We start from the raw sequence: 13,940 nt of genomic DNA on the forward strand, positions 1-13,940 counted from the left end.
TTTACTTTCAAGATTCACTGTTAAATCCAAAACACACCAGATAAAGAAAAGCGAATAGTTGAGTCTAACACATGTGCCAGTGAACCATTAAACGTCTGTAAAACTGTGCAGTTATGAAACGTAACTTTAACCTCAGCCAAACCGATTTGCTCAGTTGTAAATAAAACAGCGAAGTAAACGTGACCCGACAGACAAAACCTGAGTGAATTAAGTCCAGCGTTTAACCACTGAGAGCTAAAACTCAGGTTAGGTTTCAAAGCTGTGTGCCGGTGATTGGACATCAGCCGCTGATGAAGTGGGTTCACCTATAAAGTGCTCTGTTGGGAAACAAGCTCCAGCAGCTCTGCACTCGGGAAAAACTATATTTACTTATCTTGTGCAGAAAAATGTGCTGACATTGCGTTATATCGAGCACCGGCTGCCCAGTTAAACTGTGACTATCACCAGGTAACGTGGGCGTGTTTCTTGAATTAGCAGCAGGTGTTAAACAGCTGACAGGTGAGGAGGAGGATGCAGGTAAACTGAGGGCCTGTTGAGCTGATCGCTGGTTTCGTGAGAAAAATGTCAGCTCGTTCTTTATGTTACAGAAGCACAGAGACACAAGACCTGGTGGAAAGAGACGATCGTTCGGTGCAAATGAGAATCTGCGAATGCAAAATGTGGAACACGGAGAGTGGAATATGTAAACAAACCGGTTAACGTAACCCCCTCGGTGCACTCTGCATGCTGACTGTTAGCAGAGCTACTGAAATCTCTGAAAACATCTGAGCACTTTTGCAAACATGTTCTATGTTGACAACCTGACCAGACATGTGAAGATTACAGCTCGACATTTGCGGCTAAAACAGTGTTAAAAGTGTAGTTGGTGACAGAAAAACAGGGTATTTTAAAACTACACCACCAACATTGCTGCCTGTGATTTGAAATGCATTCTGGGATACTTGCCCCAAGTCTACACAAGCAATCCATTATCTAGGATCGACCTGTTTTGACTGGCTTTGCACGGCAACCAATCAAATGTTAGAGAAGCTGCATGGGCAGCGTTAACCCCGCCCCCTGAGTTTGATGGGTGAGGCTGACAGATAAAATTAATTCAAGATGAGAGCCAGGCGCCAGGACTGCCAAAATGAAATAAATAAATATATCATTAAATAATTAATTAAATGTGTCAACAATTAATTAAAATGTGAAATACATAAATAATTAATTAAATGTGTCAATAAAAAATTAATTAAATGTGTCAATAATTAATTAAAATGTGAAATACATAAATAATTAATTAAATGTGTCAATAATTAATTTATTACTTGTGTCATAACTATTTATTTAATTAATTATTTCCCATTTTAATTAATTATTGCCTCATTTAATTAATTATTTAATGGTGTATTTAATTAATTCATTATGGCAGTCCTGGCGTTCCATACACCCCCTATAGGCTGCTGAGAAAATAAACTAACCACTTTATTAGGTATCCCTTGCTAGTACTGTATTGGACCCTGTTGTTGAATCAATGCTTTGTGACATAGATTCAATAAGGTGCTGTAACTTTCCTCAGGGATTTTGGTTCACGTTGAGATGATAGGATCACACAGCTGCTGCACATCCATGATGTGAATGTCCTCTTCGACCACAAACAAAAATGTTCTGTTGGATTGAGATCTGGTGACTGTGGAGGCCATCTGAGTATAGTGAACTCATTGTCATGTTGACGAAACCAATTTGAGATAATCTGAGCTTTGACACACGGTGGTCAGAAAGGGATTGACATCAGCAATCCCCTACTTGGGTAGGCTGTGGTGTGTAAATGATGTATAGTTTGCATTAAGTGGTCCAAAGTGTACCAAGAAAACACCCCCACACCATCAGCCTGAAGCACTGATGCAAGACAGGCTAGATCCAAACTTTCATGGTATAAAAGACAAAATCTGACCCTGCCATGTGAATCTAAATCATTTTTCCAGTCTTCTGTTGTCCTCTGCTGATGAGCCTGTGTGCGTTGTTGTCAAAGATTCCTGTGTTAGCTGACAGGAGTGGCACACAGTGCAGGTTTGTTCTGCATACCTTGGTTGCTATGAGAGCTATATGCATTACTGTTACTATTCTATCAGCTTTAGGTTGTCCAGCCATTCTCCTTTGACCTCTGACATCAGCAGGCATTTTGACCCAGAGAAGTGTTGCTCGCTGGATATTTTTTCCCCCTGGGCCATTCTCTAATGGCCAAGTATATTTAGCTGAAGCAATGCCACACAGAACAACTACACAGAACCACTTTAGATGTTACAGAATTTAAAGTACACGTGTATAAAAATTAAAGACATACATTTTCAAATAGCCTTGACACCAGCAATTTATGTTTCTGATGTTAGTATTAGTAACTGGCCACACGATGGCGCTCTGCTCTCGTGTCGTTCAACCAACTTTCACTATTTTGAAAAGTCCTTGGCCAAGTATTTTCTACATTTTAGTTTATTCTCTTTGGCCCTGATGTCATTGCCCAATGCTCTTTTGAGAAATAATATAGTTCCAGATTTTCGTGGAAGAGGATTTATTCGAGTTTGACAGAAAGCCTGACCTCAACAAAGCAGATGATTTAATTGCCACTTGATAACATTACAACTGTCATTTTTCTTCAGGTGGTAAATTTATTTAGAAATTAACATTTTAATCCAGAATCAGCCGAAAATCCCAAACGCTGCCCTTTCTCAAGGACGCAGAAAGAGATGCGAGCAAAGATATGACTGACTATTGGATATTCTTTAGATAAGATACGCATTGTAAAGTTTACAAAAATGAAGAATGCAGCTTCTATCTTTATTCAAGACTTGCATTAAATTATTTGTTTTTGGGTGATATAAAACATTGTCGGAGTGAGATTATCCCGTCCAGCACATGCCCACAGCCACCGTTCCTTTATGGGTTGACAGCGAAAGAAAAATTTTCTGTCAGTCGGTTAAAATTCATTGTTGCCTGTCCAGCCAATCATAGATTTTGACGACACAAAAGAGGCTAAAGTTGGAGTATAAAAAGGTGCGCGCTAATAAACTATGATGCCTATCAGTGTGGGACATTAATCCAACCCCAGTTCAGTCGCGCATCAGCTCCGACACAGTGGAAAGGATTTTTTTTTTAAAACAAAGCGTATTTTTAAACCAGACTTCACACCTAAGAGACAATGCATCTGTCTCAGATCGTGCTGTATCTGAGCTTGCTGATTGCTTTGGGTCCAGTAGTTCTGAGTGACCAAGAGGCGCACCAGCAGCCTTCCGTCAGCACCCCAGTAGACACGGATCAATGCGCTACCTGCGAGGTCCGGCAGCATATTAAAACCATGCGATTAAACGCGATAAAGTCTCAGATTCTGAGCAAGCTGCGAATGAAGGAAGCTCCCAACATTAGCAGAGAGATCGTGAAGCAGCTCCTGCCCAAAGCGCCGCCGCTGCAGCAGCTTCTGGATCAGTACGACGTGCTGGGAGATGACAACAGGGAAGAAGTCCTGGAGGACGACGACGAGCACGCAACCACAGAGACAATTGTGATGGTGGCAACTGAACGTAAGTGTGAATTTTCTTTATTTTTTTGTGTCACTGCGTAAGCGCACTCGAATGTCTCCAAAATATTTTTTTACGCACGTGGTAGAGCGCACAGGAGAGTTTATTTTTAGAGAGCAGTCATTTTTTTTCCCACCAAGGTTTTGTGTTAAAATGTTGATGCAAAAGATTCAAAAACACTTTATGAAATATGGTGTTTAGGCAGAGATTGCGCCGAGTGATTACGCATGAGTTTTACGCAATCATGCGCAAACGCGCCACTTTATTTCTCAGCGATCATGGAATTCATTTTCTTTTCCCATGTCTCCGCAGCTGATTCCGCCGTGCAGGTGGACGGGCAACCAAAATGCTGCTTCTTCTCAATTACGCAGAAGTTTCAAGCCAGTCGCGTAGTTCGAGCGCAGCTTTGGGTGCATCTGCGTCCATCAGAAGAAGTGACCACCGTGTTCCTGCAAATCTCCCGGCTTATGCCGGTCACAGACGGGAACAGACACATACGAATCCGCTCCTTGAAGATCGACGTGAATGCCGGGGCCAGCTCTTGGCAAAGTATAGACGTCAAGCAAGTGTTGACTGTGTGGCTGCGGCAGCCGGAGACCAACTGGGGCATCGAGATCAACGCTTTCGATTCGAGGGGAAATGACTTAGCTGTGACCTCCGCAGAGCCGGGAGAGGAGGGTCTGGTGAGCTCAACTTTTACTTGAAATTTAACAGGGAGCTTGTGGTTAGGTTTTCACTTTGAAACGATGAACAATAGGTGGAGCTTGGTCTCATATGTGTACAGCAATAGGCTATCTGTCGCTACTGTCACAATCCGTGCATATCTAGCCATTTCTAAAGCGCCTAGGTTCAGAAAACTGTTAATGCGTCTCTGTACAGAGGGTGAGACTTTAACTTCCAGTGTGCAGAGAGGCTTTGCAGGCTCAGCAGGCGTTTAAACATTCCTGCATTTCACTGCTGGAAGAAGGAATCAGGATAAAAGACTTTTGAAAGCTGTTAATCAACACAGACTCCATGTAGGCGCACACCTGCATTTGGACAAGCGCCCGGTCCACAATAACCTCAAATCTTATTGCTTGATTACATAAAAGTTCACCTGCTCCACATTCCTTTAAGTATTCAGTGTAGCTGTGCAAATCAGAGTAATTGCTGGCACATACACACACAGAGCTACTATCAATGACAAACATACATCACAGAGCTCTAATAATGGCACCCGGCACTGGGGCAATTAGAATAACTAGACAGCTGTGGCTAACCAACCATCAGATGATTTAATTTCTGCATAACTCAAAGTTTCATAATATTATCGTGCCATGTTTGAAAACTGACAGCCGCAGGGCAGCGGATTAAAAGATGAAAAGCTGAATGCTGTCACCCGCCTCCACCTGCAAACCTGTTATTATCAGATTGTTCACACACACTCTCTTGTTTCAGCAACCGTTCATGGAGGTGAAGATTTCAGAGGGCCCCAGGCGTGCCCGGAGAGACTCGGGCCTGGACTGCGATGAGAACTCTCCAGAGTCCCGGTGCTGTCGCTACCCCCTCACTGTGGACTTCGAGGACTTTGGCTGGGACTGGATTATTGCACCAAAACGCTACAAGGCCAACTATTGCTCTGGGGAGTGTGAGTACATGCACTTACAGAAGTACCCACACACCCACCTGGTGAACAAAGCCAACCCCAGAGGGACTGCAGGTCCTTGCTGTACCCCGACAAAGATGTCGCCAATCAACATGCTCTACTTTAACCGCAAAGAGCAAATCATCTATGGCAAGATCCCCGACATGGTGGTGGACCGTTGTGGATGCTCCTGAGTTGGGATGGAGAGAGAAAGGGGGCGGGGGCAAAGGGGCCGAGGCGCCGTCCAGCATCCTACTTTAAGACTGTTTGATACCACCAATCCACCAGTTCCAGTGCTTTCCTGCAGAACATGGTGCAATAGAATCAGAGTAGAAGCCACAAACAGCCCGACCTTCCTGCAGGGCAACGCTTTCATAGTTCTCACTTTTCTTTCCTCCAGTGAAATCTTAGCCATAGAGGCTTGAAGCCAGGTGGATGCAAGAATGCAAACACACACACACACACACGCACACACACACACACACACCAACAAATATAACACACGCTGGACCTTGAAGTGAATGTAGCCAGAAATGATCACAGTTTTCCAAAACAGTGTTATTATTCTTTGTTTTTTAAATGATCTGTGCTCTGTCCATTTATACCAACATGCCGTCCGTTTATACACCACTCCACTTGTAGCTGATATACAAGCTATCACACTTGATGCTCTGTGTTTGTGATAATCATTTTTTTAGTTTTGTTTTCAGAGTGAAACCAGGAATCCTCAAGGACTTTTTGAAAGGGCTCGGAAAAACACAGCTGGAGACTCTTTAGGGTGATATTTCACACTGGTAGAACATGTTTTAGTACCCCTAAGTGTCCCCAAGAGTCAATGAGAAGTTAAACTACACAAAAGACTAACTAATCTGGAGATTAATCTCTCTTGTATTGCTCAAAGTTTCAGTTTTCAGTTCCCTCCCCCATAATGATGTGGTGGTTAATCTCTCTTCAGAGCCTATGGATACAAACATGTTCCACCAGTCTGAAGTACCACTTTAGGTCTTGTCAGGTCCTCACTTATTCTGTCATACATACATGCAACAATATATCCAACTGAGAGATCATTCTCCCTCAGTCGCAATTGTCAGTATCCAACCAAACAGCCCAACCTGCCCGATACACTTGAATTATTCTGATTGTAAATTCACATGACTGGACAGAAGGACTTGAACTGAAGGCACGATGAATGCAGCCTCCAAATGAAAGTGTGTTTAAGACAGAAAACGATGTGAATGTCGAAATCATGTTTAGATTCTGTCTTACAAACACAGTTTGCACTATGGCACACCAATAGAAAGAATTGGTTGCTACAAAAAAAAGTTGTAAAAACTGATTTTGATATGTTTGCTAATTTGTATTGTATTCATATGGCATTTGTTTCCAGTAGGAGTTGCTTTTCTGAACCATTGTTGGTAAATATGTAAAACTGCAACCTAGCAAGATAAATGTTGTAATGCAGCAACTCTATATACTTGTTTTGACAAATAAAATTTCTAGCTTGTTTGAAGAGTTCTGTTTCTTTGATTAGCTGACATCTCGACGAAGCTCATTTTCGGTCATAAACCTCGATAGAATTTGTTATTAGAGCTGCTTCAGAGAAAGCTTTGCGGTCACGTTTCAGTATCACAACACAACAACCTGAACCTCAATATCGCAGCCCCCCTCCTGTCACACTCCAGCAGCTGAGAATCTTTATGTCTTCAGCACATGGTGCAAGCTGATACAGCCAGTGCGTGACTGTGTGTATGTGTGTGTGCAAAAAACAAATTCCAGCACTTGTCCTCCCTCCATCTACCGGACTACACCTGCACAATCCTGTCACCGCCCGTTTTTCTTATGCACGGCTCAGCCCAATTTCCCTGACTCTGCTTTTTTTTCCCCCATCACGGGATGTTGAAAGTGTTGTAGTCTAATGAGAGGATGTGAACTCTGGTGCGCTCTGACAGCATGACCTATTCTACTGACAGCCTCATTGAGGCCTGACTTCCGCCCGGTAGAAGGCGAATTGAGCGCCACCCGTGAGAGCCACTTCCTTTCCTGCTGAGAGCTGGAAAACTGCCATGAAGATCAGCCACAGCGCAGAGCCGAGCCTGGGCAGAGTGGATCCACAGAGCGTCTTTGCTCTCTAAGGGGGAGATTACAGATTCTGAATTCCTGTGGCCAGTGGAAAGATCTGTACTTCCAATATTTATCTATTATTGCTAATTTAACCTTTTGTGGGCAGAACCATTAAAAAAAAAAGTGTACCATTTACCAGTTTAACTATCCTCCTACACTACTGCTCTTTACATGTAAGACATGGACACAAGAATTTTATAACGTTCCAAAAGTTGAACTTCACAATATTATACAGATACCAAAATTTATTTTGCAATTCTTCTTAAATTATGATCAAATTTAAGTATCCAAAATTCTTATAGATACGTGCAACAGAACACATTATGCTGTAATTATTTTTAGATTAATGACTACATTTGGAGTTCTTTAAATGAAAGGAAATACAATTAATGCAGCGAGTTTGTTTTAGGCAGTGAATACTTTAGCGGAACAGACAGATTACTGTTATGAGTGTGTTTTGCATTTCTGAGTATCCTAACATCCTCCTCAACCATTTTACAGGGATTTTTGAATCTATAGAGTCATATGGTCCAGGCTAAACATAGGCTAAACACTATAAATAAACCTTGGTATTTTCAGAGACAAGCTCAGATATGTTATTACTGAAATATAGAAGTGCACAAATTTTCTAGACAATTGTTTACCAAATGCTGGGACACAATAAAGTCTGAAAATGATGGTGAAATAAAGATTTATGAAGCAGGGTCAATTGAATGATCTACAGAAAGTAGAAAAAAGAATGGTCCATAAAAACTGTTGCAAAAACTACCAGACATGGTTGTAGCTAGTTTGGAGCCTGAATATAGCTTTTTGGATAAGTTAGCTAATGCTGACATGAAGTCATGCAAAAAAAGATCTAGAAACCAAGCATTGCTTCTTAAAGAAACCTGAGCTGCTTCTAAAGGTGTGAATACAGGTGTGCCTTGACATTTATGGGATATGCTTTGGTGTGGCTTGGGCACAGAAATATTTGAAAAGCAGAATATGAGTATCCTAATCTCCCGTTTTTACATTATAAACTACACATTACTATTATAGGCACACTATAGATATTGTATGGGTATTATAGAGCTCCTCAAACTCCCCTTACTACATTATAAGCATAAGTTAGTATTTTAAGTGCAGGCTGTAATACCTCGCTTAAATGGCATTTTAGAAGTTAACATACAATCCTGTTTTCTTTGAAGACATTGTTCCCTGTTCCTGTTGCCCTGTTTACTTTTAACATTAGTTTTTCAAGATGTTTTGTCCATTATTAGTGTAACTGAATTAAAAAAACATAAAATTAAAGAAATTATCTATTTTATATATTAGTTATCTGTTCAGTATTCAATTAAATCACGAGAGGTTCATAAATAAAGATTCCCTAGCTAACTCAAAATTAAGAAAAAATCCTGGGTGAAATATAAAATCTTAATGATAGCCATTTTAGAAGTTATTAAATTAAAAACTCAAAAAAAATATTATAAATAGGTATAAATAATGTTTCATTGTCTTTTATGATTTTACAGTTGTAAAACTGCTCAGGTTGTGGGTTTGGGCACATAAAACAGCCACATGAGCTGCTCTGATTCAGACTGCCCATCTTTTTCATTCATAAGCTGCTTGTTTCGGGCAGACAGCAGCTGCTCTTCCACAGTGTTCACTGCAGTGTGTTGTTTGTGAACAGGAGCTGGGAAACATTTCCACTGAGCATCATTACATCTGTCAGGAGTCCGACCCTGGAGGACCGTATCCGCCAGCAACATTCCACCTCTGACAGGTGAGGAAGTGAGAGTGAGAGCGGGAAGAAGGATGTTCAGGGGTCAAAGAGTAGTCCAAGGCAGCTGGAGACCCCGTTATTGGATAGGATTCCTGTTGCATAAATTTAATAGAAATTGAATGGATTAAACATACTCTTTGTTAGGTGCGCATTCACAAATAGCCATTAATAACATATGATAAAGTTGCTTGGTGATTTTTTAGTAATTATATGAAAATGCGTACTTAAGGGAATCAAGTAATGATTATGGAAATCAAATAGATTTACCAAAACTAGAGGTGATTGAATTTAAAAAAACTTATTTATTTTTTTTTATTTTACTCTTTTCAGTTTAGCTTTTCATTGGTTAAAATGGTTTCAGTTGAGTTTTTATTAGTTTCTATGTTAGTGTTTGTTTTTCTGATATGAAGTTAACAACATTACAATAACACAATAAACCTAAACCCTAGGCACGTCATGTAGACAGTCTCAATAAACATATTCAGCAGAACATCTTCAGGCCGGTTTGTTGACAAACTAACAAAGACTAAAGATAAAAACATTTCCTGTGTATTCCATATGCTTTTTACTTACTTTTATTTATTCCTATAGACGAGTAAAAAGTAATTTTTCCACAGATTTAAATGTTACTTAAATGCCATAAACATGGCCACAAATCCAGATCTCTTTTTCTCTCTCTTTAACTCTACAGGGAACTGGCTGCAGAGTAGTCTTTGCTTTATGTTTTGGAATATTTATATATTGCTATTATAGTTATATAATAGTTTTGGTAGGCTACTAAAACCATAAAAATATACATTTAAAGGACTAAAATGAAACATCAGCAAAACACAAATCTTGTGTTAACATTTATAACTGGAACTGTAGACTAAGAATTTACAGCTCCAATTGTGCCTTTATGTTATTGTAATAAAGCGTAATTGCACTTGGAGTGAAATACTTCTGCCCGCATCTTCAGAATGACGTTACATGCTTATATTTAGCATGTTGAAAATTGAGTGATATGTTTTTTATTGATTAGCATTCAAATATCTCAGTGAAGACAGAACAAAGATTTACCACAAAGCAAGAAAATCTAGTTGGGTTGTGTATGTAGGAAGATAGCTAGGTAGGATGGGTAGATAGGGTGGGTTGGTAGGTCTGGACCAAAGTGACAAAAGTAATTATAATACAAAATAGCACAAGACCAATATCCATGCCTGTATTTTTTTTTTTTTTAAAAAAAGAGAGATAAAAAATGTGGCTCTAAGAGTGTGCAGCCATGCTATTTGGGTTTTGCTTTAATATTTATAGTTTTGTGTACGTGAAATAATAATCTGTGTCTTGACTTGAAAGCACTTTGGCTCAATTCCTGTTGTTTTTTAAGTGTGCTTTAAAAAAAGGGTCTTCTTGCTGATGTTGATGTTGTAGTGGGTACAGTACAATACTGTACTTGAACATGAGTAGCAATATGGTGATGAAATGAAAGAACTAAGTATGACTGGAAGTTATTACAAGTCACACTCTGGCGATCACTAATGTCTGTTGTAAATGGCCTCGCTAGAAGTCTGACTAGTTATCCAAACAGCTAAACATGAAACCAGGAACTCCAGACAATAGATGAGATCTTATGAAGTTTACTGGTTCTTTCATTTTGTGAAACTGTAACAATAAAGCATATGTGGAAATGTACATTACTCCTCTGTACTGTTAACAACAACATGTGTCTTAAACCAATGACCTAACAATGCATTTGAGAAGCTAGCATGACAATCAGCACCGTTAATTAGCATATGAACTGGCGATCTCATTTACATATGAATAGCACATTGAAAACTTGTTAACTGTGGTCCATCACACATAAAGACAACACTTGACGTGTCTCATTGCTTTTTACCATTAAATACTTACAGACAATGCTTTAACAAACACCCAAAAGAAGAACATGAATGTGGCGTGGCCATCTTGAAACAGCATAGCAAGAAAACATCCACTTCCTGTTTAACTCTTCTTCTACTGTCATAAAACATCGACTTAAAGGGGCCACAGGGTGGCACATTTTACTAACATTCAAAACATGAAATTAACAAAGCAGTAATTTAACACTCCCCGCCTGGGATTATAACAATCCCACATTAAACTGTCAGTCACTAAACTTTTCGGGGGACAGCAGCAAAACCACTTCTGTTACAGGACGAGAGAAAGTCTTCTTATTGCCTGAGTGCGAAGTAGTTATTTCGACTTTCCTTACAAGTCCATCTTTCCCCGGGAAAGTCTTGGTTGTGATACACATGGGCCAATCGCTCCTCTTTACCTGAATGTCTTTGAGCAGAACAATGTCCCCTTCCTTGAGACTTTGTTTCTTGTTCTACCATTTGTGTCGCAACTGAAGAGTATGAAGGTATTCCCGTCTCCATTTGGACCAGAACATGTCAGCGAGACCTTGTACTCTTTTTCATTGTTCTTTCAGAAATATCCCCTTTCCAAAGTCACCAGGGGGTGGCGTTGCTGAGTCTGGTCAGCATTGACGGCGTGAGGATGAGAGGTGACTCAGGATCAGTGGACACAGGAATCAGGGGGCGAGCATTCATGATGGCACAGACTTCTGCCATGAATGTTGACAACAGTTCATGTGTTAGTAGTGCTCTTTTGCAGTCCTGTAACATAGAGTCAAGGATACGCCTGGCAATCCCAATCATTGCCCTCCCAGGCACCGCCCATATGGGATGCATGTGGTGGGTTGAAGATCCATGAACAGTTTTGTTTGCTTAAGTAGCCTTTGACATCCTTGACTGACATGTTTGATCCGTCCATTTTCAGTTCACGAGAGGCGCCGATAAAGTTTGTACTGCAATCCGATCTTAGTTGTCTTGCCGGGCCTCTGATTGCAAAAAGCCGCCTTAAAGCATTTATGAAGCTGTCTGTGCTCATTGATTCGATCAACTCGATATGGACTGCTCTTGTCGACAGACATGAGAACATCACGGCCCACCTTTTAGAGCTAGCTTGTCCTCCTCTCGTGCGCCGGGTTACAATGTCCCATGGCCCGAACACGTCTACACCCACATATGTGAAGGGGTGTGCAACTTGCATTCGTTCAGATGGTAAGTTTCCCATTTGCTGACATTCCGCTTTTCCTCTCAATTTCTTGCATGTGACACACTTAAAAAGCACTGTGCTGATAGCCCTTTTGGCCCCTACCATCCAGAACCCTGCAGCTCTAATGGCACCTTCTGTGAAATGTCTTCCTTGGTGTTTCACAGTCTCGTGATAGTGCCGTATTAAGAGAGTTCCCAAGTGGTGTCGGGCAGGGATGATGAGAGGGTGACTGGTGTCGATGCCCAGTTCAGATTGTATGATTCGGCCTCCAACTCTTAAGAGTCCATTACCATCTAGAATCGGATGCAGTTTCCAGAGACTGCTTGAGGGGGAAATCTTGATTCCTTCCTGAATACACTTTATTTCCTTTTTGTAGCACTCACTCTGAACACTCTTTATGATGCAAACCTTCGCATTTTCCAATTCTTCCACCGTGGGTTGACAGAGATGCCAACCACGACAGCTGGATGCTTGGTTGGATTGATCGAAGGAACGAGCAATGTGGATCAAGCGGGCAACTGCTTTGAGGACTGTAGTTGGAAAACTTCTCAAAATGAGATGAACTTACTGTTGAGTTTGTGGCTTGTGTCAGATTTGTTGTCACCAGCGGGCGTATTTCCGTATCAAGGGTGGGATCCACAAGGTCAAACGTAACTGGAGATTGCGACTGAGCAGACGGTTTGAGGAGAAAGGCTGGGCCTTTAAACCATGTTGTGCTGCTCAGTTGCGCTGCTGCAACAGAGCGGGACCCATAATCTGCTGGGTTGAGTTTGGATGGAACGTGCTTCCACTGGTTGGAGCATGTTGATTGGAGGATGCGTTGGACCCTGTTATGCACGTACACATAAAATCTTCGTGACTGATTGTGGATGTAGCCTAGCACGACGTTACTGTCAGTGTAGTACTCAATGTCGTCAAACGTGATGTCTATTTCTGCTACTATCAGCTCCGCAACTTCAACTGCAAGCACTGCAGCACATAACTCTAGCCTTGGAATCGTGAGGCCGGCTTGAGGAGCTAGCTTTGTTTTTCCAAACACAAAGCCGATTTCTGTTTTGTTTGAAGTAGACAGTTTGATAAAGCGACAGCTGCAATGGCTTTCACGGATGCATCAGCCAATACACAAAGTGTTTTGGTTTGGGCGCCAGATGTAGACAGAGAAGTGTAGGGGCGTGGTATTTGGAGATCTTCTAAATCTTGAAGTGAGTCCTTCCAATTGTTGTCTAGGAGTGCTGCATCCCAGTCATCCGTCAAGCTGGTAAGTTTGAATTGTGATTGGAGCGAGAAACCCTAGGGGGTCGTAGAGACTATTGACAGTAGAGAGGACACCTCTACGTGTGAAGGCCTTTTGCTCGTTGTCAACTTTGAATGTGAAAGTGTCCGTGTTAACATTCCACAGCAGCCCTAAACTACGTTGCACTGGCGAGTCTTGAGCGCACAGGTCCAAGTTTCCAATATTTTTTGCCCTGTCTTCTGGTGGGAAAGCCTCTAGGACTGTAGGTCGGTTGGAGATTACTTTGTGTAGTCTGAGATTTGAGGAAGCAAGAGCCTGTTGAGCTTGTTGGAGAACTTGTATAGCCTTTTCTTCAGTAGAAAATGACTTGAGAGCGTCATCGACGTAGAAATCTTGCTCAATGAATGTCCGCACCTCACTCCCAAAATCTAGCTCACCAGTCGCTGCTGCTTTCTTCAACCCATATATGGCGACAGAGGGGGAGGGACTGTTCCCAAAAATGTGCACTCGCATGCGATACTCTATAACTTCAGATGACATGCTAGCGGAGAAAGTCTCTGTGGCTCTCTT

General features: G+C 41.4%; 1 protein-coding gene across 1 annotated transcript; it reads left to right on the forward strand.

The window, feature by feature from the left end:
- Nucleotides 1–2,547: 2,547 nt before the first annotated feature.
- Nucleotides 2,548–6,681, forward strand: mstnb (myostatin b). The gene is made up of 3 exons (XM_085136141.1): nucleotides 2,548–3,554; nucleotides 3,864–4,234; nucleotides 4,989–6,681. Exons 1-3 carry the CDS (start codon nucleotides 3,176–3,178, stop codon nucleotides 5,367–5,369), a joined length of 1,131 nt encoding a protein of 376 aa, XP_084992267.1. The 5' UTR covers nucleotides 2,548–3,175; the 3' UTR covers nucleotides 5,370–6,681.
- Nucleotides 6,682–13,940: the final 7,259 nt, after the last annotated feature.

The sequence above is a fragment of the Neolamprologus multifasciatus genome, chromosome 16 (assembly GCF_963576455.1).
Source record: "Neolamprologus multifasciatus chromosome 16, fNeoMul1.2, whole genome shotgun sequence".
Classification (NCBI taxonomy): Eukaryota; Metazoa; Chordata; class Actinopteri; order Cichliformes; family Cichlidae; genus Neolamprologus; species Neolamprologus multifasciatus.